Source organism: Schistocerca gregaria, chromosome X, assembly GCF_023897955.1.
Source record: "Schistocerca gregaria isolate iqSchGreg1 chromosome X, iqSchGreg1.2, whole genome shotgun sequence".
In the NCBI taxonomy this organism is placed as follows: domain Eukaryota; kingdom Metazoa; phylum Arthropoda; class Insecta; order Orthoptera; family Acrididae; genus Schistocerca; species Schistocerca gregaria.
This window is the reverse complement of record NC_064931.1, coordinates 504,455,402-504,482,930: the sequence shown is the minus strand read 5'-3', so window position 1 is coordinate 504,482,930 and position 27,529 is coordinate 504,455,402. Positions and strand designations below refer to the sequence as shown.

General features: G+C 38.5%; 1 protein-coding gene across 1 annotated transcript in view; it reads right to left on the bottom strand.

Annotated features, from left to right (window-relative positions):
• LOC126297707 (conserved oligomeric Golgi complex subunit 2) overlaps positions 1-27,529 on the bottom strand; it is an 85,887-nt gene that overhangs the window by 57,346 nt on the left and 1,012 nt on the right. The window contains exons 3-6 of the mRNA XM_049988838.1: positions 13,431-13,700; positions 10,152-10,453; positions 3,234-3,354; positions 2,991-3,130 (exon numbers count right to left, since the gene is read on the bottom strand). Coding sequence (XP_049844795.1) covers positions 2,991-3,130; positions 3,234-3,354; positions 10,152-10,453; positions 13,431-13,700 — 833 coding nt within the window. The remainder of the gene's footprint in view (positions 1-2,990; positions 3,131-3,233; positions 3,355-10,151; positions 10,454-13,430; positions 13,701-27,529) is intronic.

The window sequence follows — 27,529 nt, the reverse complement described above, 5'->3', positions numbered from 1 at the left end:
AGGGACTGGGTGTGGATGACTATCGGCTCGGCAGGAGACCGCCAGTTTGCTGGCTAGGAATATAGGAGGGAGGGGTGGCAGGTATAGAGGCAGGCACAATGTAGCGACCAGTGGGAAGCAACACATGCTGAAGGCAATGTGAGGACATGAGTTGGGAGGAGGTGACAGGATGGAGAAAGGTGAAACTGTTGGGTGGTGGGTGTGCAAATACAGTAGGTTACGTGATATTGAGGCCAGGACAATTACGGGAGTGGAGGATGTGTTGTAAGGATAACTCCCATAATGATATGTATAGTTCAGAGAAGCTGGCAGGGGATGGAAGGATCCAGATGGTTTGAAGCAGCCTTTGAAATTGAGCATGTTGTGATCACTTGCATGCTGTGCTGCCAGGTGGTCAACTTTGTTCTTGACAACAGTTTGGCAATGACCATTCATCTTGGCGGACATCTGGCTGGTAGTCATACCAACATAAAAACCCGTGCAGTGTTTGCAGCAGAACTGATACATGAATGGCTGTTTTTGTACACAGCCTGGCCTCTGACGGAATAAGATAATAAGATAAGCCTGTGACAGGATTGGAGTAGCAAATGCTGAGTGGGTGGATTGGGCAGATCTTGCAACTAGGTCTGCTAGAGGGATATGGCGCAGTAAATCTCTTTGGGGACTAGGTTTGTGGCGTGAGAAGAGGGGTGGGGGGGGGGGGGGGTGTATTGCCTGTCTGTGAAAGCCTTTGTGAGTCCTTCAGCATACTGGGCAAAGGAATTCTCACCACAGCAGATGTCGGCCATGGGTGGCTAGATTGTATGGGAGGGATTTTTTGGTGTGTAAGGGATGGCAGCTGCCAAAATGCAGGCACTGTTGTTTGTTAATGTGTTTAATGTGGACTTTGGAGTGGATGAAGCCATCAGAGAGGTGGAGGTCAACATCAAGCAAAGGTGATGAGTTTGGTAGGAGGCCAACCAGGTGAAGCGGATGGCAGAAAAGGTGGTGAGGTTGAGGAGGAATGTGCATAGGACACTCTGGTCCTAAGTCCTGGTCCTGACAGTATCATCAATAAACCTGAATCAGACTAGGTGTTGGGAGTATGGTAGGCTAGAAAGGCTTCTCCTAGATGATCCATAAACAGGTTGGTATAAGTGGGTATCATGCGGATGCCCATGGCTGTGTTGCAGATTTTTTTTGTAAACCTTCCCTTCAAAGGAAAAGTAATTGTGGGATAGGATATAGTTGGTAAGGTGTATAAAGAAAGAGGTGGTTGGTCTAGAGTATGAAGGGCACTGGAAGAGATAGTGGTCGATAGAGGCAAGGCCGTCAGCATGAGTGATGTTGCTGCATAGGGAGATGGCATGAACAGTGATGAGTAAGGATTCAGGAGGTATAGGGGTGGGGATGGTGGAAAGTCGGTAAGTGGGCAAGTGGGCAGTATCTTTGATGTGGGAGGTTAAGTGTCAGGCAGTTGGCTGAGGTGTTGGTCAACAAGAGCAGAAATTCTTTCAATGGGAGCACAATAGTCAGCTCCACTTCTCCCTCTCCGATGGCTACATCTACACCGCTGTCCACATTAAACCCAATAACTACCAACAGTAACTGCATTCTGCCAGCTGCCATCCCTTCCACACCAAAAATTCCCTCCCACACAGCCTAGCCACCTGTGGATGATGTATCTGCAGTGATGAGAATTCCCTTGCCCAATATGCGGAAGGCCTCACAAAGGCCTTCACAGATGGGCAATACTCCCCAAATTCAGTCCGCAAAGAGATTTGCCATGCCATACCCTCACATACCCCCAATCCTCCCACCACCCCAAGAATCAGCTATAAAGGAGTGCCCTCTCATCACCCAACATCATCCTATACGGGAACAACTGAACCATATACTTCACCAGGGCTTTCATTATCTATCACCCTGGCCTGAAATGAGGGACATCTTACATAAGATCCTTCCTACCTCTCCTAAAGTGCTGTTCCATTGCCTGCCAATTTACACAACATCCTAGTCCATCCTGATGCCACTTCCAGTCCCTGGCCACAGGGATCACATTCCTGTTGCAGAATGAGATGCAAGACCTGCACAATCCACCCACACAGCATCACCTCCATCTGTCCTGTCACAGGCTTATCCTATTCCATCACAGGCCGGGCCACCTATGAAAACAGCCATGTCATGTACCGAATCTGCTGCAAACACTGCACAGCTTTTTATGTTGGTATGACTACCAACCAACTGCTCAACAGGATGAATGGCCAATGCCAAACTGTTGTCAAGAATAAAGTTGACCATCCTGTGGCACAATATCCAACTGAACACAACATGCTCAATTTCAATGGCTCCTTTACAACCTGAGCTATCTGGATTCTTCCCTCCATCGGCAGTTTCTCTGAACTATACAGATGGGAGTTATTCTTACAATGCATTCTCCACTCCTATTGTCTGGCCACAATCTCAGGTAACACAATGTACCTGCATCCTCCACCTAACAATTTTTCCCTTTGTCCATCCTGTGACCTCCTCCGAATGCATGTCCCAACATCGCCTTCAGCATGTGTTGCTTCCCACCGGCCTCTAAAATTGTGCCAACCCTTATACGTGCCACCCCTCCCTCTCACATTCCTAGCCAGTAAACTGGCCATCTCACGCCGAGCTGCTAGCTGCCATCCCAAGTCTCTCTCCCTCTCGCTCTACCCACCACAACCGACACTACCCCCACCACAACCCTGTCTGCTGAAAAGAAGCATTGGCACTGTTAGTTCAGCTGGCACAATGTAGGGACACGGGCATAGGTGTGTGTGTGTGTGTGTGTGTGTGTGTGTGTGTGTGTGTGTGTGTGTGTGTGTGAGTGATAACTCCAGGTAACTCCAAAAACTAACAAGTTTTCTTTCTTTTGTGTGCGCAACTCAACACTTGTGCCTTTCAGCGAATGGTCTCCTTTTAACCCAAAAACACAACAATCTTTACATATATGTAACCCAAATATATATATATTGTATTACCTGATCTGAAAATATATGGATAAATTCCATTTGTTTATGAAGGACTGGTACTGTGGGTGACTGTGGAATTTACTTATGTCCCCTTCCACTCCACAGAAGTACTCCAACTTTTTCATAAACATCTCAGTTTCTGAAAAATGCTAAAATCAATTAAATTAAAATCTGACATTAAAGTTCTTTATTTTAAATATATAAATACCTTGACTCAATCACAGTTTAAATTCAACAGCAAAATCAACAAACCTTATAAAACAAATCTGGATTCCCTGGAGCAAATATGGATGATAAATTCATTTCAAGCCTCTCTTCAACTTCAGGCCAAAAACTGTTCAAGACAAAACTGAAACTCTTTACAGCTGGAAATCTGAAAACATATATGAACAAAAATTAAATTACATTTAAAATGTACAGAGATCTGTAAACTCAATAAGAAAGAAATAATTATACAAAAATAAGCAGTAGTTAACTGAACATAACAATCTATACATTCTTGTTACATGACATCACAGAACACTTGTGACCATAAATTAAAGAATCATTGAGATCAATGACACGACACTGTGTCATGATGACAACGTGTGCAGTAAACTGTGCAGGGCAACATAGAAACATGTGACATAGATGGTTAGCAGAAAGCTTCCAAGAGTGCTTACAAATACTCTGTGTCTGTCAACACTTTATTTGAAGTAGTTGGGACTGCATTCTGTGTGCATTATGCACAGAATATTTCAGCTGTACGAAATGGAACTGTAAAGTGAACATACTGGCAGATTACATGCCGACCATAGTCACTGCAGTGTGGGCTGGAAGTAAAAATGTTGCATGTAGCACATTATCATTGCTGTGGAGAAAATTTAACAAGTTGAGGACTGAGCGCGAGTGTGAACGCTCAACCGGCTGGTACTGAGCGATTTCACAGTTTTTCTGAATTTTCTACAGCAGATTCTATACCACAGAAAGTAGATTGTTCTTTTGCATTTAGAAACTACGTCCATTCCCTTCAGAGCATTGCAAAGAAATAAACATTTACTTTAGTGACAAGGGTTGTATATTAATTTGAAAGTATGCTGTTTTCACAGTGAAAAAAAAAATTTTTTTTAAGGTTTTAGGACCTCTAAGGGACATAGGATTAAGTTGTTAGTTTTAAATGAATAACTGTTGAAATATGAACTTTTATTTTACTAATAATCACACAGTTACATTGGCTTTTGTATGAAATTTTTCAAAACATTTTCGAAAACAAAGCCCTACGTCACAGGTTTCACAATAATATCGCGTGTCTTTCCTTGAAACTTTACCGTATCTGGCCTTGCTAGTTTCCGCGCGTACTTTGCACCTTCTCTGAGGCCACTTACACAATTTTGTGAGTGGAATTAATTTTGGAAAATGTTTTCCGCTTAGTCTGTTGATGGGTGAACTATTCTGAGAAGTGCATGAGTCTAAGAGGCCACCTTTGTGAGCCAAGTTCTCTGCTAACTCTGTAATGTATTCAACAAGATGTTTGCTTGTATTTCACGATGTTTTGTAACAAATGTATGAATTTACAGTCATGAGCATGAAAATGTGAAAGAAAACTTTTTTCCACCACTTTATTTGTTTTCGTTCAAAAGGATAGTATGCCATTAGCTGGTCGCTATGCTCCACACCAGCTTTTTTACTGTTGTAGTCCGAAACACAGTCTGGCTTCATTTTTGCCACCATTCCAAATTTAGTTTTTACACTGACATTTGTTGCCATCATTTTATGCTTTGTTGTCAAAAGAAAAATGTCTCTGTTGTCGTTCCATTTTACAATCAGTAAGTGATCTTGTCTGCGAAACGAAAGTTCATATTTTTTCAATTTCTGGCCAACAAGATCCCTTGGTAGTCCTTTCTTATTTTTCTGCAGAGTACCAACTGCCTTAGTTCTTTTCCCCCACAAATAATACAGTAAATCAGGGCTGATGTAAAATCGGTCCATGTGCAATGTGTGACCTTTATTATGAAATGAATGACACAATCTGTCTACAATGTGTAAAATGCTGTTATCGGCATTAGACTGTTTCCCAGAATAAATTTCACAGTTCAGGACGTACCCACTTTGACTTTCACATAGCATAAAAAATTTTACGCCATATTTTTAGGCTTATTTTTCATATACTCTCTAAAACTCAGTCTACCACGAAAAGGGCAAATTCCTTCATCTATAATAATATTTTCGCCTGGCTTGTAAGCCTTTCCACTTTGGGTCACACATCTGTCAAATATAGGTCTTACCTTATGAATAGGATCATGCCCTACCAGGTTTTTAGGAATATATGCTGCGTTATCTACGACATGTAACGTTCGTAGAATTGACAAAAATCTCTCTCTTGGCAGACACTTTGCCGCAAATGAGGACTGCAACACAGGATTTGTTGACCAATAGTGAGACAGTTTTAGTTTCTTGACTAGGCACATATGAAAAATAATACCAAAAAATTTATACAGTTCACTGAGTTTCACTGTTGTCCACTTACGCCACACTGACTGAGGCCTCAGTTTGCCTGTAGCACTTAGTGTCTCTATTGTCATTCTAGCATAGCAGTTTGTCTCTCGTTTGATCAGTCTCACCAGTTTTTCATCGAAAAAGTACGTGAAACAATCAAACACTGAAGAATGTTGGTCAATCCCATCTTGAATTCCACAGGATTCAGAATATGTCAAATTGCAATGACCAGTTGTGTTTGTTGTGCCAACGATGTCAACAGACTCATCTTCAGGTCTTCCTTACGGTTCACTGCCCGAGGGATTGTTTTCATATATACAAAAATTCGTAAAAATTATCTTTCTTCTCATCAGGAATCAAACCACAGAATTATGGAAAATACAGACAAAAAATAGCTTACCATTACTAATGTCAAAATCTGCAATTTCTTCAGCTAATTCTGAACCACTATTGTTCAATAAAATCTCTACTTCTTCATCTCACAAGGCCATGACGAAAATAAAGTGCAAAGCTATCAGACGACAACAATCTAAAGTTTCGAACTGCTGCGGGCCTGTTGTAGGTCGAGCATGAGCATGGCAAAGCAAATGACACAAAATGTACTCCTGTACCACCTCCAACAGTGACATATGCAGCCATCTATAATTTTTTCTTGGTACTAGGATAACCAGAGAGTACTTTTAAACCTACAGAATATGAAAGTCATGCGCTGGGAGTCATTAACATCGCTGATAATCCGCCGACGTAGGAGCTACGTCGATGGTCTTTTTGGGGTACTGTCGGACCAACGTAGGAGCTTCGTCGCTCATCTCGAGAGTGTTAAAGAAAGAAAAATATTTAACAAGAGTATGGTCAGGGTTGCCATGTGTAACAACCCAGACTCAGGGTCATTATCTTGCCGAAGTGCCAACTGCTGAAATTGAGATGGTTTTACATACCAAAATGATGTGTTACTACAGGCCATGCTTGTTGTCTTGTTCTACAGTCTGGACAGATGCTGTGAATCCTATACTGGCATGCAACGGCTTCAAATTTGTACTGACATAATGTCAATCAATGAAGAGAAACTACATGTAGCATTAGTCAGCCGCTGTGGCCGAGCGGGTCTAGGTGCTTCAGACCGGAACTGTGCTGCTGCTACGGTGGCATCTTCGAATCCTGCCTTGGGCATGGATGTGTGTGATGTCCTAGGTTAGTTAGGTTTACATAGTTCTAAGTCTAGGGGACTTATGACCTCCGATGTTAAGTCCCATAGTGCTTAGAGCCATTTGAACCATATAGCATTACCTGTAGACCACAGTTAGTTTTCCAGTAGGATTTTTAATCAAATAACTGTTCAACATGTCACTGTTTTTCCGTATACCTATAAGCACCTGCATTATTGGCATGTCTCACATTGTTTCAAGGATCTCAAAGACCCCTTGGACATGAGTGTACTATGATCATGTTTGTCTACATTTTATTTCCTCACGGTACGACAAAATTTTTATTTCCTCATATTTTGTTCCCAAAATGAAATAGCTGAAATTGCTTTCCACATTACCTTCACTCACATAGTTGCAAGAATGGACTCTGTTCTATGCAACAATGAATATCTTGCTGTGAATGACTAATTCTCCAAATAAATATTTAATTTGACTTTTGATGGCTGACCTGACAATGTTGAATAAACAAAAAATAAATAAATAAATAAAATAAATAACAAGAAAAGAAAATTGAATTCAATGGTGACATGACATTGTATGAAGAGAAAAATTAGCTGCAAACAGTGATAATACCTTTTGAATGTCATGGGGTCATGAATTCAAAATATATGTATAGTAAAACCCGGGTTAGCCAAACTAGGGTCAACCAAACCCTGGGTTATATGAAATGAATCCAAAAAACACCCACTGACTCACCAGTCTAAACAAAGCTACATTTCTAACACTAATGCACTGGAGTCTTTGTTTCTTTCCACTGCAAGTGTATTTTTGTGCTATGTTATAAACAATGATGTACAGTGGACTGTATATTAATTTACGGTAATCATAATGCTGTAATTTTAACTTTCATAAGAATTTAAGTGCACCCTGAAAAGAGATTTCTTTTGCTTCAAAATTTTCAAAAATACATACAATGCAAAATACTGTAGCACATATCAGATGTCTATGGCTAACTGAAAAAACTGTTAACTGGAACAGGTTCCCCTCTTTATTTCGGTTAACCAGGGTTATACTGTACATTCGTCCTAGTGATGTGTAGGTGGACTCTTGAAAATGAAGAGAATATGGTGCAATATTCTGAACAATTCAGAACAATGTGGCTGAAGAGATACACCCAACTGTCAGAATCTGACATCACATTCCAACATTGAGCCATTTTTTAAACTAGGAGCTTGACTGAAATAAATGCTCAGGAAACAAAGGCACTGATCAGATTATTAATTTGCAAAGGAATTTTATACAAACCTGGGAACAACCTGAATCCAAGATCCAGTTTTATTTCTCAAAACTTGTGCAAAGAACATACAACCTATCTTATACTAAAAAGCCTCCATTTTGTACATAATTCCACATTTGATACTCTTGTGTTCAAAAAGAAGCTGCATAAAAATCTGTTCAACATCTCATGTCAAATTTCTCCTACACTTCCAAACAACATATCTGTGTTGATAAATCTCTTGCACTTTGGTAAGGAAGATGGGAATGGATTCAGCACATTTCGTTGAAGAGAAGTTGATTTAATGTGAAAGATTACAGATGGAAGCTCTGCTATCAGGATGCAGCAAATGGGCCTTGATGGACGACAGAGGGCAGTGTTGCCACACCGCTGCACACACCTAGTGAGTGTGCCTCCATCTCACTACATGAATACACCAGCCAATAGTGTCCCTCATGGCTGACATAAATACCATCGCACCTCGACCGCTTAGTCAGTCGTTTACTTCATCTGATAGCAGTCTCCACTCCACTCCACTACTGACTGCTCATCTACAACTTCGCTTTGGTACTGGTTTTCCTCTTCAGTCTCTATTTGGATGGTGGCTCGTACTTGAACCATTGACAGCGCTGTGTCGAAAGTTTGTTGCACTTCTTTGTTGCATAGTTTGTTATTGACTTGCTCTTGCTGTGTCAGGTCTGCTGTTCAGTCAGCCCTGTTGCTTGACTTTGGTGTGGGTTTGAGTCCCATCTGCAGGCAGTTTTCCTACCTTGCGTCATCATCGTTTCTCTCCCGTTTTTCTGACGTGTGCACCACTATCTGGCTACTTACCGATACATGCAGAAGCAACGATGGATACTTATGGAATTTCATCATCAATATAATTATACTGTTTATGGTAAGGACATCATGACAAACTTTAGTAAGAATTGTGTTAGGACTTTATTAAGATTTGCTTGACAAGGGGACTGGTTGTACCAAAGAGACAGGTGCATGTGGACTTAACTTTTAGATACATTATTTTTTAAATGAAAAGTATGTGTTGGTAAGGAGTTTCCTGCATGTGAGAATGGTTACACTGCAGGGAGGAAAGACTGTGGCATCATGCAGATGAAAACGAAATATGAAAAACATTAGGATTTGTCCAGCAGATATGTTTTCAGAATTTGTTTGAAGTTAATTTTATTATCTACTAAATTCCTTACATCACTCTACTGGGTAAGTGGACATGGATATTTATGCCTGAATACCTCATCCTTTCTGTACCACACTAACAAGAAGTGATAGATAGTATAAATCATTTCTCCTTTTAGTATTATATTTAACAACGGGAAACTAACCTGGCTCCAGGGAGGCTGCTTCTCAAAAATGGTGCTATCTTCATTCAAGAAATACTCTACAAAATGATATGCCGTGTCCAGAAAGAAACGAAAGAGAAATGAGATATTCTATTGGTGTGTCAATAGGGAGAAAGCTCAATGCCTGATGCCATATTTTTTAAACAAACATTAAGAACTGAAACATGAATATAAAGAATGAATAATACTGCTGATAAGTTCCTGCATATTTCACAATGGCTGTTGTGTACTTGTAAAAGTTACTTCGTGCTGACTATGAAATACATTTCATTGTTTGAATGATATTTCTGCCATCTGACTGTACAGTCAAATTGCGGTAATATCACTCAAACATTATTACATGACTGTGGCTCAAAAATATGTAAATTCAGTGTTAGTAAATCATACAACACTACCATTGGTAGAGTTTTTTATTTATATGCAGATATACCACACAATGTAAAAAAGGTTGCATTTTCAACACTGTTACAAATAACCAGTGCAGTCTTATCAGGCATGGTTGACTGATCTGTGCATCAAATGTATTTCCAAATGTGCAATCCCAATGTGCAAGCATTCTTTTATTGACACATTAATTTGAGATGAAATCAGAAGAGAGAAAAGGCTGAGGATGAAGGAGGTGAGGAGGGGGAAGGGGTGAGGCAATTGTGGAGGGGGAAGTGGGTGAGAGAGAGAGAAGGGGGGTGGTAGGGGGAAAGGAGAAAGGATAAGGAAGTAAGGGAAGTGCGGAGGGGGTGTAGGGCATGAGGTGGGAGGGGGAAGGAAGGAGGGAGGGGGAGGGAAGAGGGAGATGAAGATGGTGATGGAGGGGGGGGAGGGGGAGGGGGAGGGAGACAGAGAGAGAGAGAGAGACAGAGAGACAGAGAGAGAGAGAGAGAGAGAGAGAGAGAGAGAGAGAGAGAGAGAGTTATCATACCTTCTGGTGAGTTTGGTGAGTTCTAAAAGATTACTCATGTCAACCTTTACAAAGTCAAGTAATCTGTTATAAACACCATTCAGGCCCATTATATTGGATTCCATTGCTGTTTCACTTATAACACTTGAAATAGCTGGTGCAACCATGTTCTTACGATACAACATTTCTGCTTCATGTACTTTGTCTAATGCTGCATAGGTTCTTAAGCAACGTGCAATGGAACTCATGTCTTTCATTTTCAAACTCTTCAAAAACATATCATCCAGGCCCAACATCATGGCTTCAGATATTCTGCTTGTTTTCTGGAAAAAGTTAATGAGTGACAAAAGAGAAATATTACAATTAAAATACAGCTTCTTAACTTTGTTAAAAATGGTTGATTTGCAAGTCACACATGGAAATCTATGTATGAATAACTCAGTTTCCTCTACAGTATATACAGCATGTAGCAACTCAGATAATTCTTCTCTAATATGTACAGGAATTTGCAAATAATTGAAAGACTCCCAATATCTTAAAATTAACACAATTAAAAACTTGTAGTTATTTGGGAAACATAACCCAAGACATAAAAAACTTAAAATATTACATGAACAACAATGAAAAATAGTGTGAATCGTCTGTAGTACTTTAATTTCCTTGACTTTCTTTTGCTTCAACAATTGATTTCACTGACCACTATTTCAGTTATGGGACACTATAAAGATATTTCTGAATGACAAAAGCCAATAAACAAGAATGTTTCAAACTTCCTCAGTTTTCCCATGCTCTCTTCAAAACAAAAACACATTTTATTGTTTTGTACAGGTACAGCCTAAAAAATAAACTGGTGTTATAGACCAATATCAGCAAGTTGTTTTAAAATTAAGTTAATTTAAAATAGTCTTTAGTATTAATACAACAAATGAAACTTGAAAATCAACCATCACTTTAGTCTAGTAATAAAAATGGCAAACAATTGCAATTTGTGTTAATATGTGTATGTGATAAACTAGTGTGTGTTCAGGGCTTGACATAAAAGTTTCTATTAAATATAGGGAAAAAAAGGAAACACAACAAAAGTGGACAAATAATTATATGCCAAATTTAAGACCTGAAGCTTAATGAACTCTTTCTTGTATTTTGCATAATGTCTTACAGCAGCTTCCTTCTTTGCACTGTAACCTATTCTCATAACCTACAATAACATTTAGTGTATGACGCATTCCTTCCAAATAAGTAGATGATTATTTATCATATTCTAATGTAATACAGTTAGGCTGAAACATTTTTTTAAACTCTGAGAATTGTCATATCCCATATTTGACTTCACTAGTGCCACAATGCATAACACAAAAGTGTATGTATTCAAGAAAATGCTAATATATTGGTTACTAATACCTAAGAGGGTCATGGCAACAACAGATAGTGAGTTTAGGTCAAAAACACACCTATTTTATATTAAGGAATGAAGCAGATGATAAACTAACAGTTAAAATATGACATCAAAACTTAATGATGACGTGTTCTAATATTCAACTTGCTGACAGCAATGTCCTCCTGATCCTATATGCCCTCCATCACCATTTCCCTGAAAATTCAATATTTTTTCTTTTCTTCTAGAACACCACCTGTCTTTCTGATTCCGATTAAAAAATGTGAACATATGTCTTATATTCCACCACTCACCTTCAATTGTGGAGAGATGCATTAAGTTGGTGCCTACTGTTTTTCTAGTCTTGTTAGTCTGCTCAGTCATTCACAGCACTCTGTGTGCACAATCTTTTTAGTAATGTAGTAAATCAATATGGTACTCACACTGCCTAGAACAATGAAAAATCTGTGACAGACTCCTTCAGCTGTTACCTGGTATTTGGCACAGGTGCTGTCACTGATCTTTCACATAGCCACTGCAGTGGTGACCAACCACCTGCTTTCAATTACTTGATAGCATTTCCTCTGTAGCTTCCCTAAAGCAACAAACATTGCATCTAACTGTGCTGATATCTAATGTGGAACCTCCAAACAACAGTCTCCAGTTTTTTTTTATGAATGTAAATTATCATTTCACTTTCATAATTTAGGAATTATAATATGCATGTCAGTGTTAGCCACATTCAACATACTACGGTGCAACCTTGCGTTTCAACAGAAGATGCTAGGACTGTAGCTCAGAACTTTGGCAGCAGTGTCAAATGTCACACAGTATTACAATATTTTATGAGAGTAAGGATAGGAGGCATTAATTTCCAACAATAACAGAATAAAATACACTTATCAACTGCTGGAACACAGGAGTAACAACAGGTCAATCATACAATTAACTATGAGCGTTTGATAATGGTTAGTTCCTCGCAAGGAGATAAAATTATATGTGATAAGGGAATATGTGTTGAAAGGTACAAGAGTGGAAGGAAATTCATGCAAGAGCCTGGGTCAAGAGTAACACAAATAGTAGCTGGACATCATCAAGAGAGAAACATTCTGACTTCTTTTTCCTGCTTTCAGATTTCAACTTGATCCATGTTCCTGCAAACATTTTCCTGTTATCTTATCATACATTGCTTTTCTCTTTTAGTAGACAAGAATATAGTTTTAAATATCTAGATTGATCATGTTCAAGTATCTGATTTCCTTACTTCAGCTGCTACTTCGGGCCAGATGGTAATTAGGGTTCTGGATATGGTGTTAAAAATAAATATTAATCACTGTGTCCAACTAGCTAAAGTACTGGATTTAGATTTGACAGAAGTGTGAATCATATCCTTGACTAGCCACTCAGATTTATAAAGTTCCCGGGGCACTCTACATTTCACCTTGGGCACTCTACATTGCATATGCTGGGATGGTTCCTTTGACAAGGGCACAGCTTATCTGTTATCCTGCCCTTATCCAATTCAAGCTTGTGCTCCATGTTTAATGAACACCTTTTACTGAAAATAATATAATACAGTTTTACATATTACACTGTTAAACAAATGACGCCAGTCTTAGAAAAGTTATTTTATCTATCTGACTTATACTGAAAAAATGTAATGGCATTCACATTCAATCTATTTATTTTCTTCAACTAACATACACAAAAGGGAAGTCAGTCAATCTATTTAGTGTGTGGAGCATGTGCAAAAACTGCAAGGTAAAAATATACAGAAATGTGGCTGCAAGCTATCAGTAATCCATATTTCTTTCTATCAATACAGAATAGTTGATACTAGCACGAAAATAATAATAATACAGACAGCACTACAATCTATGACAAAAGAAATAGTATGTATCATAAACGGTTTTCAAAAGATTTACCTTTGAGTGTAAATTAGTTAAATAAACCTCACACTGTGAAATAGAAAACAGCAGCTTGTTATATTCTGATGCAACTCGTTCTGTGAAATCTGGATCCAGAAAATATTTATGAGGTGTTTCTTCTGAGTCAAGTACATAGCCAAATTTACTTAAAAAGAATTCAACATTAATCAGATTCTGCAGGCACAACTTCTTGACAAATACATCATGGCGGCACTTCAGTAGATCTGTTACACCATTCAGAGCTTCTTCTAAAGCAATCTTTACCTGCTGCATGAAAAAAGAGATACTATTTCAGTTGGAATTTAGTCTTTATTGCTAACAACAGGTATTACATAATGAGAATTAAAATGAACTCATTGTACTCTATGTGGACTTTTAAAGAGTACTATTGGTAAGGAGGCTGATGGGAGTAGCTGAATTGATGGTAATCAAATGCTGTTGACCAGTTTGTATTCCTTTTCAGTCACTACTAACTTAAGGTAGAATTGAAAACTGTGTTTAATGGATGTAACACATCAGTAAATAAGATTACTTCCAATTCAACTACAGCTAACATTTCAGCAGTTGTTGCCTCCTCCTCTTAATTCTGATTATGTAAGAGCAGATGCACTAAACACAGTGTTGTTTGCAAGCTGTAGTTGACAGTGATCAGAAATCAGTCAATACTAGCTGATGTCATTCAATTGCTATCAATTTAGAGGAAGCAGAAATTTTTAGATCTACAGTGAAACCCCTAGTTTATGTTTCCGTATGGTCCAGATTTACAAAATGCAAAACTGAGGAAAATGCACAATCAACGAAAATGTTAGAAACCCCCAAAATATAAGAAAAAAACACATGTAATTTGCATATATGATTAAAAACTGCAATCCTCTCTAATACTTTGCATAAAATCTGTCTAAGTGAAGGAAACTAAATGCACAATACAATATTTACACAATAATTTGTGGTAATGACATTCATCAGTTCTTTAAAAAATCACAGATGTGTAACAAGTAAAAACTCATCAAAAAACAGAAATTGGTGTCTACATATAAGGTAATCAAGCTGTTTTCCAACAAGCTACAACAACAAATTATACATCAAAAATACACATTTTTGGGAGATTGTCCTTTGTGCCCACCCAGAAAAAAAACAAAAATTTATGAACATGTTGAATTAAACTAAAACCATCGCAGCAGCAAAGAGGTTAAACCACAAGCATAAACGGGGACATCTGCTTAAAGACGTATACTTTGTCACAACTGCTGTTATTGTTTATAGCTTTTCTTACGAATCACACCTCATATGCTCACCACCATTAAATTGTTATTTTAGTTTTGATAAGAAAAACAATTAACATTACATGCTTATCAGATGTCAGCTCAGTGAATTTCTGTACACTGTGTACAACGTAAATGTGAAAGAAAACTCAGGTGCTACAGTTTCGGTTCACGCCCTCTATCACTGCTGCCAGTCTACAGTGTGTGGTGGATGAGTTACAAAGTATATACCTGAGTAGTGTATGTAGTTGTTGTAACACCATCAGGTCAGCTTTCAATATGAAATTCTTTCAAATGTGCTATTGCAAAACTCTTGTACTATTTCTATGTGAAATCTCCATCATAGCACATCACCTGCATGAAAAGTATATTTTCAGCACTTCACAAAATGCTTTCCATTGGTGAGAAGGCTTGCGTGCCTCAGCAATACAGATAGCTGTACCGTAGGTGCAACCACAAAGGATGGGTATCTGTTGAGAGGCCAGACAAACGTGTGGTTCCTGAAGAGGGGCAGCAGCGTTTTCAGTAGTTGCAGGGCAACAGTCTGGATGATTGACTGATCTGGCCTTGTAACACTAACCAAAATGGCCTTTCTGTGCTGGTACTGCAAACAGCTGAAAGCAAGGGGGAACTACAGTCGTAATTTTTCCCGAGGGCATGCAGCTTTACTGTATGATTAGATGATGATGGCATCCTCTTGGGTAAAATATTCTGGAGGTAAAATAGTCCCACATTCGGATCTCCGGGCAGGGACTACTCGAGAGGACATCATTATCAGAAGAAAGAAAACTGGCATTCTACGGATCGAAGTGTGGAATGGCAGGTAGGTTAGAAAATTTAAAAGGGAAATGGATAGGTTAAGGTTAGATATAGTGGGAAATAGTGAAATTTGGTGGCAGGAGGAACAAGACTTTTGGTCAGGTGAATACAGGGTTATAAATACAAAATCAAATAGGGGTAAATGCAGGAGTAGGTTTACTAATGAATAAAAAATAGGACTGCGGGTAAGCGACTACAAACAGCATAGTGAATGCATTATTGTGGCCAAGATAGACACAAAGCCCATGCCTACTACAGTAGTACAAGTTTATATGCCAACTAGCTCTGCAGATGACGAAGAAACTGATGAAATGTATGATGAGATAAAAGAAATGACTCAGATAGTTAAGGGAGACGAAAATTAATAGTCATGGGTGACTGGAATTTGATAGCAGGAAAAGGGAGAGAAGGAAATGTAGTAGGTGAATACGGATTGGGGTAAGAAATGAAAGAGGAAGCCGCCTGGTAGAATTTTGTACAGGGCATAACTTAATCATAGCTAACACTTGGTTCAAGAATCATAAAAGGAGGTTGTATACATGGAAGAATCCTGGAGATACTAGAAGGTATCAGATAGATTATATAATGGTAAGACAGAGATTTAGGAACCAGGTTTTAAATTGTAAGACATTTCCAGGGGCAGATGTGGACTCTGACCACAATCTACTGGTTGTGAACTGTAGATTAAAAATGAAGAAACCGCAAAAAGGTGGGAATTTAAGGAGATGGGACCTGGATAAACTGAATAAACCAGAGGTTTTACAGAGTTTCAGGGAGAGCATAAGGGAACTATTGACAGGAATGGGGGAAAGAAATACAGTAGAAGATGAATGTGTATCTGTGAGAGATGAAGTAGTGAAGGCAGCAGAGGATCAAGTAGGTACAACGACCAGGGCTAATTGAAATCCTTGGGTAACAAAAGATATATTGAATTTAATTGATGAAAGGAGAAAATATAAAAATGCAGTAAATGAAGCAGGCAAAAAGGAATACAATCATCTCAAAAATGAGATCGACAGGAAGTGCAAAATGGCTAAGCAGGGATGGCTGGAGGATAAATGTAAGGATGTAGAGGCTTATCTCATTAGGGGTAAGATAGATACTGCCTACAGGAAAATTAAAGAGACCTTTGGAGAAAAGAGAACCACTTGTATGAATATCAAGAGCTCAGATGGAAACCCAGTTCTAAGCAAAGAAGGTTAAGCAGAAAGGTGGAAGGTGTATATAGAGGGTCTATACAAGGGTGATTTACTTGAGGACAATATTATAGAAATGGAAGAGGATGTAAATGAAAATGAAATGGGAGATATGATATTGCGTGAAGAGTTTGACAGAGCACTGAAAGACCTGAGCTGAAACAAGGCCCCAGGAGTAGACAACATTCCATTAGAACTACTGAAAAGCCTTTGGAGAGCCAGTCCTGACAAAACTCTACCATCTGGTGGGCAAGATGTATGAGACAGGCGAAATACCCTCAGACCTCAAGAAGAATATAATAATTCCAATCCCAAAGAAAGCAAGTACTGACAGGTGTGAAAATTACCGAACTGTCAGTTTAATAAGCCACAGCTGCAAAATACTAGAGCGAATTCTTTACAGACGAATGGAAAAACTGGTAGAAGCTGACCTTGGGGAAGATCAGTTTGGATTCTGTAGAAATATTGGAATACGTGAGCCAATACTGACCCTATGACTTACCTTAGAAGAAAGATTAAGGAAAGGCAAACCTATGTTTCTAGCATTTGTAGTCTTAGAGAAAGCATTTGACAATGTTGACTGGAATACTCTCTTTCAATTCTGAAGGTGGCATGGGTAAAATACAGGGAGCGAAAGGCTATTTACAATTTGAACAGAAAACAGATAGCAGTTATAAGAGTCGAGGGACATGAAAGGGAAGCAGTGGTTGCGAAGAGAGTGAGACAGGGTTGTAGACTATCCCCGATGTTATTCAATCTGAATATTAAGCAAGCAGTAAAGGAAACAAAAGAAAAATTCAGAGTAGCAATTAAAATCCATGGAGATGAAATAAAAACTTTGAGGTTCACTGGTGACATTGTAATTCTGTCAGAGACAGAAAAGGACCTGGAAGAGCAGCCAAACAGAATGGACAGTATCTTGAAAGGAGGGTGCAATATGAACATCAAAAAAAGCAAAACGAGTATAATGGAATGTAGTCGAATTAAGTCGGGTGATGGTGAGGGAATTAGATTAGGAAAGGAAGCTCTACAAATAGTAAAGGAGTTTTGCTATTTGGGGAGCAAAATAACTCATGAAGGTCAAAGTAGAGAGGATATCAAATGTAGACTGGCAATGGCAAGGAAAGCATTTCTGAGGAAGAGAAATTTGTTAACATCGAGTATAGAGTTAAGTGTCAGGAAGTCGTTTCTGCAAGTATTTGTATGGAGTGTAGCTACGTATGGAAGTGAAACATGGATGATAAATAGTTTGGACAGGAAGAGAATAGAAGCTTTCAAAATGTGGTGCTACAGAAGAATGCTGAAGATTAGATGGGTAGATCACATAACTAATGAGGAAGTATTGAATAGAATTGGGGAGAAGAGGAGTTTGTGGCACAACTTAACCAGAAGAAGGGATGGGTTGGTAGGACATGATCTGAGGCATCAAGGGATGACCGATTTAATACTGGAGGGCAGCGTGGAGGGTGAAAATCATAAAGGGAGATCAATAGATGAATACACTAAGCAGATTCAGAAGGATGTAGGTTGCAGTAGGTACTGGGAGACGAAGAAGCTTGCACAGGATAGAGTAGCATGGAGAGCTGCTTCAACCAGTCTCAGGACTGAAGACCACAACAACAACACCTACCAGAACTCCGGTAACTGAAGGGACACTTCCCTCTCCACACATCCAGTAGCCGAGCTCATTTTATGTGAGTTAATGTGGTGAGCTGACTGCCCTGGCTATTGGGTGGCTTAACAAGTCAACATGTGATAAAAGTTCACTTGCCAGAAATGGGTGACATTTGTTTGATTATGACTGAGGATATTCTTCAAGACTGTGTCTGAATTTAAAATGTTGATGATTGATATTATTACTGAATACAGTACATCAGAAATACAGGCAAAACGACTGGGTTTGAATGGCACAAGAAAAGCTGATGGCTGGGCTCCTTCATCACGTATTGGCTCAGTCTGAAACACTTTGCATCTACCGTCTTGTTTTTCCATTACTGCTGCAACCTAGTAGTAGTTGCATCATAATTGTGCCATGAAGCTAAATGTTGCAAGCTGTGCTGGCAACACTGATCATTTCCCCTTTCACATCTCCCCTCTCCACAATGGCCTAAAATATTCCCTTGACGCCACCAACACCCATGGTGTGAACCATCTGTCTTTTGTGGCACTTATAACTAATTTAGTCACATCAAATGTCAATAGGAAGAAACAGGACGAAGTCAAGTAAGAACTTAGAGTAGATGTAAACTTTGTTAGGAAGAAATGTAAAATCTGGGAATTTTTACCATTGATATTATGGGTTTTTCACAGGGGCTGCGAATTTATGGTGTAGAACCACAAAAAAAGTAAACTTGAAGAACGTAAAATCGAAGTTCCAGTGTCAAAAACAAAATGCACGGTTGATGTCAAATGATCAGTTATAATTACAGCATCATAGAAGCCGGGCTAATTTTGATTGTTTATGCAATTAAATACTAATACATAATAAAATTCAGTATCAAATTAACCTATAATTGAAGTGACCTGGTGCTCCTAGTTATGAGTACAGGATTTCACACTGTCCACAAAATACTTTCTGTTCCACCAGACTGTTAGTCTGTCTTAGTCACTTGTGTGGGCTGCCTCTACTCTTTCCAACACCGGACTGCCCTGGTGTCACACCACATAGAAAGTATCAACTTATACCATTCCACAGCAGGTAAAGTGTTTCCCACTGGTTCAGTACCAGTTCAAGTAGGGAAAAACACATCAAACTTGATAATTTCTTGTGGTTTTGATTGCGCTGCATAACTTTAGGAAAATATAACGCGTACAGATCACTTCAAAATACTCTTAATTCTGATTTTAGGAGGTCCCTCAATGTATTATCTATCACATGACAGCACATGATAAAGTTGTCTAATACCGTATTTGTACAATCTTGTTCGTGTTTTGGCCAGAGAGAATATTTTCTCTCATTTATTATCATAATGTCTGCTCCTAGTTTTGAGGTTTGTGAGCTGAAAAGTATTGGGTATTTGTACTTCACCACTTGTCCTGTTGCCTTTTACTATCATTTTGACACACTTGCTCACTCTTGTTCATGGGGATGGTTCAGCTTAACAATTATACCTTGTCAAACTGCATTTCTTCTACATGGCAGAAATGTATATTCTTGTAAAAATGCACTTAACTGGATACCCAGGAATGTTTATGATTACCAACAATGGTCATAAAGCCCTTGGTTTCTTCTCCATGCCTTCACCGTGTTTTGAAACTATACACAAGATAAAGCAGTTATCACTCAACTACAACATGACGCATTTTGTGGTAAAATAAAAACACTTATAATTAGTTCAGTTCAAACGGTTGGTTCAAATGGCTCCGAGCATTATGGAACTTAACTTCTGAGGTCATCAGTCCCCCAGAACTTGGAACTACTTAAACCTAACTAACCTAAGGACATCACACACATCCATGCCGGAGGCAGGATTCGAACCTGTAAACATAGCGGTCACGCGGTTCCAGACTGTAGTGCCTAGAACAACCGCTCGGCCACCCCGGCTGGCACTAGTTCAGTGACCATATGTTTTATGAAAGAGGGAAGGGAGTATGTTTATGAAAGAGGGAAGGGAGTATGATGTAGAGTAATGCAATGTTGCAAAGACACTTACAGCTTCATCTATTGCACAGTATTTTTCTTCAGAAATTCATTAGTCTGTGTGCCTTCTTAAAGAAAATTCACTCTTATGTCTAGATCAGCATGGTCATTCCACATCAACTGCACCAATTTTTGGAATTAACTACCCCTAACCAACTCTACATCTACATCCACGTCCATACTCTGCAAGCCTGACGGTGTGTGGCGGGGGGTTTCCTGAGTACATCTATCAGTTCTCCCTTCTACTCCAGTCTCGTATTGTTCGTGGAAAGAAAGATTGTCGTTATGCCTCTGTGTGGCCTCTAACCTCTCTGATTTTATCCTCATGGTTTCTTCATGAGATATACATAGAAGGGAGCAATATACTGCTTGACTCCTCGGTGAAGGTATGTTTTTGAAACTTCAACAAATGCCCGTATCGAGCTACTGATTGTCTCTCTAGCAGAGTCTTCCACTGGAGTTTATCTATCATCCCCATAACACTTTTGCAATTAAAAATGATCCTGCAAAGAAGGGCGCTGCTCTACGTTGGATCTTCTCTATCTCTTCTATCAACTCTATCTGGTACGAATCCCACACCGGTGAACAGTATTCAAGCAGTGGGTGAACAAGTGTAATGTAACTTATTTCCTTTGTTTTCGGATTGCATTTCCTTCTTCCAATGAATCTCAGTCTGGCATCTGCTTTTCCTACAGTTAATTTTATATGGTCATTCCATTTTAAATCACCCATAATGCCTACAACCAGACAACTTACGAAATTAACTGCTTCCAGTTGCTGACCTGCTATATTGTAGCTATATGATAAGGGATCTTTCTTTCTATGTATTCTCAGCACATTACACATGTCTACATTGAGATTCAATTGCCATTCCCTGCACCATGCATCAATTCCTTGCAGATCCTGCTGCATTTCAGTAGAATTTTCCGTTGTTACAACCTCTCAATACACAACAGCATCATCCACAAAAAGCCTCAGTGAACTTCTTATGTTATCCACAAGGTCATTTACATATATTGTGAATAGCAATGGTCCTATGACACTCCCCTGCGGCACACCTGAAATCACTCTTACTTCGGAAGACTTTTCTCCATTGAGAATGACATGCTGCATCCTGTTATCTAGGAACTCTTCAATCCAATCACAAAATTGGTCTGATAGTCCATATGCTCTTACTTTGTTCATTAAACGACTATGGGGAACTGTATCAAACGCCTTGTCAAAGTCAGGAAACATGGAATCTACCTGGGAACCCATCTCCATGGCCCTTTGAGTTTCGTGGACGAAAGCCGCGAGGTGCGTTTCACACGATCGTCTTTTTCAAAACCCATGCTGATTCCTACAGAGTAGATTTCTAGTCTCCAGGAAAGTCATTATACTTGAACATAATTCTACAACTGATCAACGTTAGAAATATAGGACTATAGTTCTGCACATCTGTTCGACTCCCCTTCGTGAAAACGGGGATGACCTGTGCCATTTTCCAATCTTTTGGACTGCTACGTTCTTCTCGAGACCTATGGTACACCGCTGCAAGAAGGGGGGCCAAGTTCCTTCCTGTACTTTGTGTAAAATCAAACTGGTATCCCATCAGGTCCAGTGGCCTTTCCTCTTTTGAGCGATTTTAATTGTTTTTCTATCCCTTTGTCATCTATTTCGATATCTACCATTTTGTCATCTGTGCAACAATCTAGAGAAGGAACTACAGTGCAGTCTTCCTCTGTGAAATTGCTTTGGAAAAGAGACATTTAGTATTTCAGCCTTTAGTCTGTCATCCTCTGTTTCAGTACAATTTTGGTCACAGAGTGTCTGCAAGGTTTTGGCTATATTTATGTTTGCTGTGAAGTTCTCTTTGCTTCCATAGCAGTCTTCTAACTCGGCTGTTGTACCACATTGGCTCTTTTCCATCTCTTACGATCTTGCGTGGCACGTATTCATCCAATGCATATTGTACGATGGTTTTGAACTTCATCCACTGATCCTCAACACTATCTGTACTTGAGATTAAACTTTAGTGTTGAGCCATCAAGCACTCTGAAATCAGGTTTTTGTCACTTTTGCTAAACAGAAAAATCTTCCTACCTTTTTTAATATTTGTATTTACAACTGAAATCACCGATGCTGTAACGCTTTATGATCACTGATTCCCTGTTCTGCGTTAATTTTTTCAAATAGTTTGGGTCTGTTTGTCACCAGAAGGTCTAATACGTTATCGCCACGACTCGGTTCTCTGTTTAACTGCGCAAGGTAGTTTTCAGATAATGCACTTCAAAAAATTTCACTGGTTTCTTTGTCTCTGCCACCCATTATAAATGTCTGAGTCTTTCAGCCTATATCTGGTAAATTAAAATCTCCACCCATAGCTATAACATGGTCGGGAAATCTACTCTAAATATTTTCCAAATTTGCCTTCAGGTGTTCTGCCACAACAGCTGCTGAGCCAGGGGGCCTATAGAGACATCCAATTACCATGTTTGAGCCTGCTTTAACCGTGACCTTCACCCAAATTATTTCATATTTCAGATCTCCATCAATTTGCTTCGATACTATTGCACTTTTTATCGCTATAAATATGCCTTCCCCTTCACTGTCCAACATGTCTCTTCAGTATACATTCCAATCTGAGTTTAGAATTTCATTACTGTTTACATCTGGTTTCAACCAACTTTCCATCCCTAGTACCCCATTTTGAAAGAAATTTTGCACAGTTGCTCTACACACAATGAAAATAAGTTACGCAAAACTTTGGATAAAACATCATAACATGCAAGGTTTGTGGGGGCTTACAGTGAGGGACAGGAAAATATCATATAGCTTCTGCTACAGTTTTGACCAAATTTAAGATGGCATCAAATTAAAACCAAGTGTAAAGGGGTATTGTGTATTCAGATTACATACACAAATTGATGTGCTCAACATCCTATTGCAATTTCAAGTGGTTTGTCTTTACATATTTTCAGGCTACAGCAGATCATAGACAAGTAAAATAAATTGTGGCAGTTTCTGAACCGTTTTGTGATTGGAATAATTATTTTGATAAGCAAAGTATATTAGTGAACTTTAGTAGTTCTGCAGAGAAGTCAGGAATGACGAAGCTACCTCTGTATAATTACAATAATAGTAATAGCAATAATAATAATAAACTACCAACTGCATGTACCCATATTTACAAAATAATTTTCAATGTGAATGTAAAATGATTCATTCCACATCATTAAAATTTATTGTTCAACATTAGACTAATTAAATATTTTCATCTTCAATTTTCTTAATTTTAGTTACTGCCATCAAACATTTGTAGATCGTTCTTATATTTAATTTTAAATGATTTTTGGTTTTCAGGTACCACAATTTTGTATGTTTGATGTGTGTGTGTGTGTGTGTGTGAGCGAGAGAGCGAGAGAGAGAGAGAGAGAGAGAGAGAGAGAGAGAGAGAGAGAAGACTTACATATGTGAGTTAGTAATTCCTAGCCACCACGTTTTACACATTGCAGTAATAGAAATTCTTCTGTGAATTGGACAGAGTTGTCAAGGAGAAACTTTTTCAGTTTATTTTCAAATTTTACTTTGCCATTTGTCAGACATTTTATATCACTGGGTAAGTTATCAAAAATTTTTGTTGCAGCAATGTGCACCCCATTTTTTGCTAAAGACAACCTCAATGTGATGTAATGAATGTCCTTTTTTCTTCTGGTATTGCAATTACATACATCATTGTTCCTTTTGAACTACTGTGGCTTATTTACAACAAATTTCATGAGGAAATCAATTTATACAAAGTAGTAGTCATGATGCCCCACTCCTTACGCATAAGTCTACAAGATGATCATGGAAGTGCATGAAATAATATTCTTACATTGTGTTTTTTGAACAATAAACACTTTCTTTCTTAAAGATGAATTACTCCAGAACTTTATTCCATACGACATTAATGAATGAAAATATGTCAACTTATTCATTTGTCTCTCCCCAAGATTTGCAATTATTCAAAGTGTAAATTAGACATATCTGAGTCCAAGTGAGTAGTGAGCAATTAGTTGTAAAACCACCAGTTAAAATAGAAAGTTTAAAGGTGTCACAGCACAAAGGAGTCTAATTACAGTTTATTCTGTGTAGGGTAAGTGAACCTAGCTATTGACCCTGACAGACTTTCTGACAATTTAGTGTGTTAATTGCAAGAACAGGACTTAAGACTACATAAAGTACAAGATTTTTCTAGGTCAAAGTGAAACTTGCAGACAGGTTATTACTTCTGGAATATCAGCACTGTGGATTATGATTGCCTATTGGACACACAATCCAAATTTCTTCAAAATTTTTAGTTCGAACCAGAACAATAAATAAAGCCAGAAATCCTAAACTGTAGGTGAGTGTCCCACCAATGCCTGGCAAGGAGGAGGATAAGCACATTTCTGCCAGCATAAACGTGGGTTTGGTTTTCTTCAAGGATTATGAATTGCCAAAGTCATAATGTAGTAACTGAACTGATATGTATAAAAACAATTAGTGTGTGTGTGTGTGTGTGTGTGTGTGTGTGTGTGTGTGTTTAATATGTTGAATTTGATTCATTTGAGCCTTGGTGCTGGATGTGTGAAATTGTTGGCAGTGTTTGTAGTTTGGAACGTCAGGTTTGGAAGCTTTCCCAGCGAGTTATCATTTAATTATTATTTTTTGTTTTTCTTGTTTATGTGTTTGGCATTGCTGGTTTGCTGTTTAAGGTGCGTTAAGACATTTAATTAATTGTGTGGCTTCTGTTGTTAGGTATCAATATCACGGCTGGAGATCGGGGACGACATGTTGTCCATTATTAAATTCCTCCAGTTATTTGGACTAATTGCTGAGATTGTGAAGTATAGTATTTGTCGCAAGAACATGAGGTTGATCAGAGTACCGTTGTCTCAGACCAGGGACGGGTACATGTGGGGGCATGTGTGTGTACATGCGGGCACGTAAGTGTGGGGGGGGACTTAGTTTGCAGCATAGGAATTTGTTGGTGGTAAGTAATTGTTATTGTGTGTCTATTCTTCTCGAGTTGTGATGTTTTGTTTATTTTTGGCATACTGAATGTCTTTTAATTTATGTAGGGATATTTGATTTTTATATTGAGGGTGTTGTGGGATTTGGATTTTTTTCTGTGGTTGTAGATGTTGGTTTTTTGGTATCAATAATTGTGGCTAACCTATATAGTTCAAGGGAAATGACCGATTCAAATTTTCGTAGTTTTAGGTGTAGGTATTGGTGTATTGTTATGGTCAGTTGCAGTGAGGGGAAATGTCCAATTCCAATTTTTGTAGTTTTTAGCTGTAGGTGTTGTTTTGGTATCATCAGCTGCGGTTGAACTATATACAAGGGTAATCCTAAAAGTAAGGTCTCCAATTTTTTTACAAGTAAATAGACCTGTTTATTTCTACAATGCTATACATCAGTTTACAGCTTGAACATTTAGCTATTTTTTGGCATAATCACCATTTCTGTCGATACATTTTTGTAGACGCTGTGGCAGTTTTTGTATGGCCATGCCATACCAGCTCGCTGCCATGCTATTCAGAAAGTTATGAACCTCTTCTTGTACCTCGTCGTCGGAGCTGAATTGCTTTTTGGCCAAATGTTCTTTTAACCTAGGGAACAGGTGACAGTCACTGGGCGCCAAGTCAGGACTATAGGTGGGTGGGTCATCATGGTCCACTGAAACTATTGCAGGAGAGCAATGGTTTGCTGAGCGATGTGTTGACAAGCATTGTCATGGAGAATGTGTGTGTCTTTGCTCCGGTTCTGAATTGCCTGTTTGAGTTTTTTCAGTCTCACAGTAACTGTCAGCGTTAATTATGGTCCCGGTGATTCAGCTCCGATGAGGAGGTGACAGGAGAGGTTCATAACTTTCTGAACAGCATGGTGGTGAGCTGGTATGACATGGGCATACAAAAACTGCCACAGTGTCTACAAAAATGCATAGACAGAAATGGTGATTATGTCGAAAAACAGCTAACTGTTCAAGCTGTAAACTGATGTCAACCATTGTAGAAATAAACAGGTCTATGAGCTTATAAAAAAAAGGAGACCTTACTTTTGGGATTACCCTCGCAGGTAAAGGGCAATGTCCGATTCCTATAGATTTTGTTGGTGTAGCAGAATGTCGTAATTCTTTTTTTCGTCATTTTGTGTGGTATGGGATCGTTTTTTTTTTTTTGTTTTTTTTTCTGTTATGTTTAGCTTGTCCTCACACTAAAACCTCCAATTTCCCGTGTTGTCCCATTAGTGTGATTGTATTTTCGGAGGGAGATGTTATTGCCCTATTTATATATATTTTGGTATTGTTGCCGTGTGTGTGTAGTGATGTCATAGGCACCATACTGGAGATGCTTAGAATAGCCATTTCCATTATATTGATGACATCATGGGTCAAAGTAGACAGGTGAAATCAGACACTTCTGTAATCGCAAATTGCAGTTGATAGTTAGAATAACAAATATTTGGCTAATAAGGAAATATTTTTATTCCTTTATACAAATGTAATTAATGAAAATCATTTTCTATGTATGTTTGTGAGAAGTATACACACCTAAAATCACTTTCAATGGTCCAAAAATGGGTCCAATATTCAGGAAGACACATTTTCAATACACTGCCAGCAACCATTAAAAACTTGGTTTCAGATAAATCATGGTTTAAACAAAGTTTGGAAGACTTTCTGATAGGCAACTCCTTCTGCTCTATACATGCGTATCTTAACAGGGACTGTTAGACCAGTTTAAGTAAAAATGTCAGAGTTCAGTTTTACAACACTTGGTCACAACAGTCATGATTAGGTATTTTGTGTGTGATTTATTAAAAGTGCATAACAATGTTTCATTCTGCAAATACTAGCAGTTCCAGTTTACTGTAAGGAATTCACCTATTTTGACAATCTCTTGAGAAATGATAAGGGTAGCAAGTATTATATTCAAATGTTCTACGTTTACACTTTCTGACATGTTCCACACCCACAAGAATCATCTCATTTTTTCGGTCTGTGAAACGAAAAATGAATCTAATCTAAGCAAATTTATTTCAACCTTAGCTTGAAAGTGTTAATATTTAGTAATTGGATAGGAAAGTTTCCACTACTTTAGCACAAAAAATTTAGATTGCCTTTTTATGTACTCACGATTTCTACAGTATTTATAAATAACTTAGCAGAAA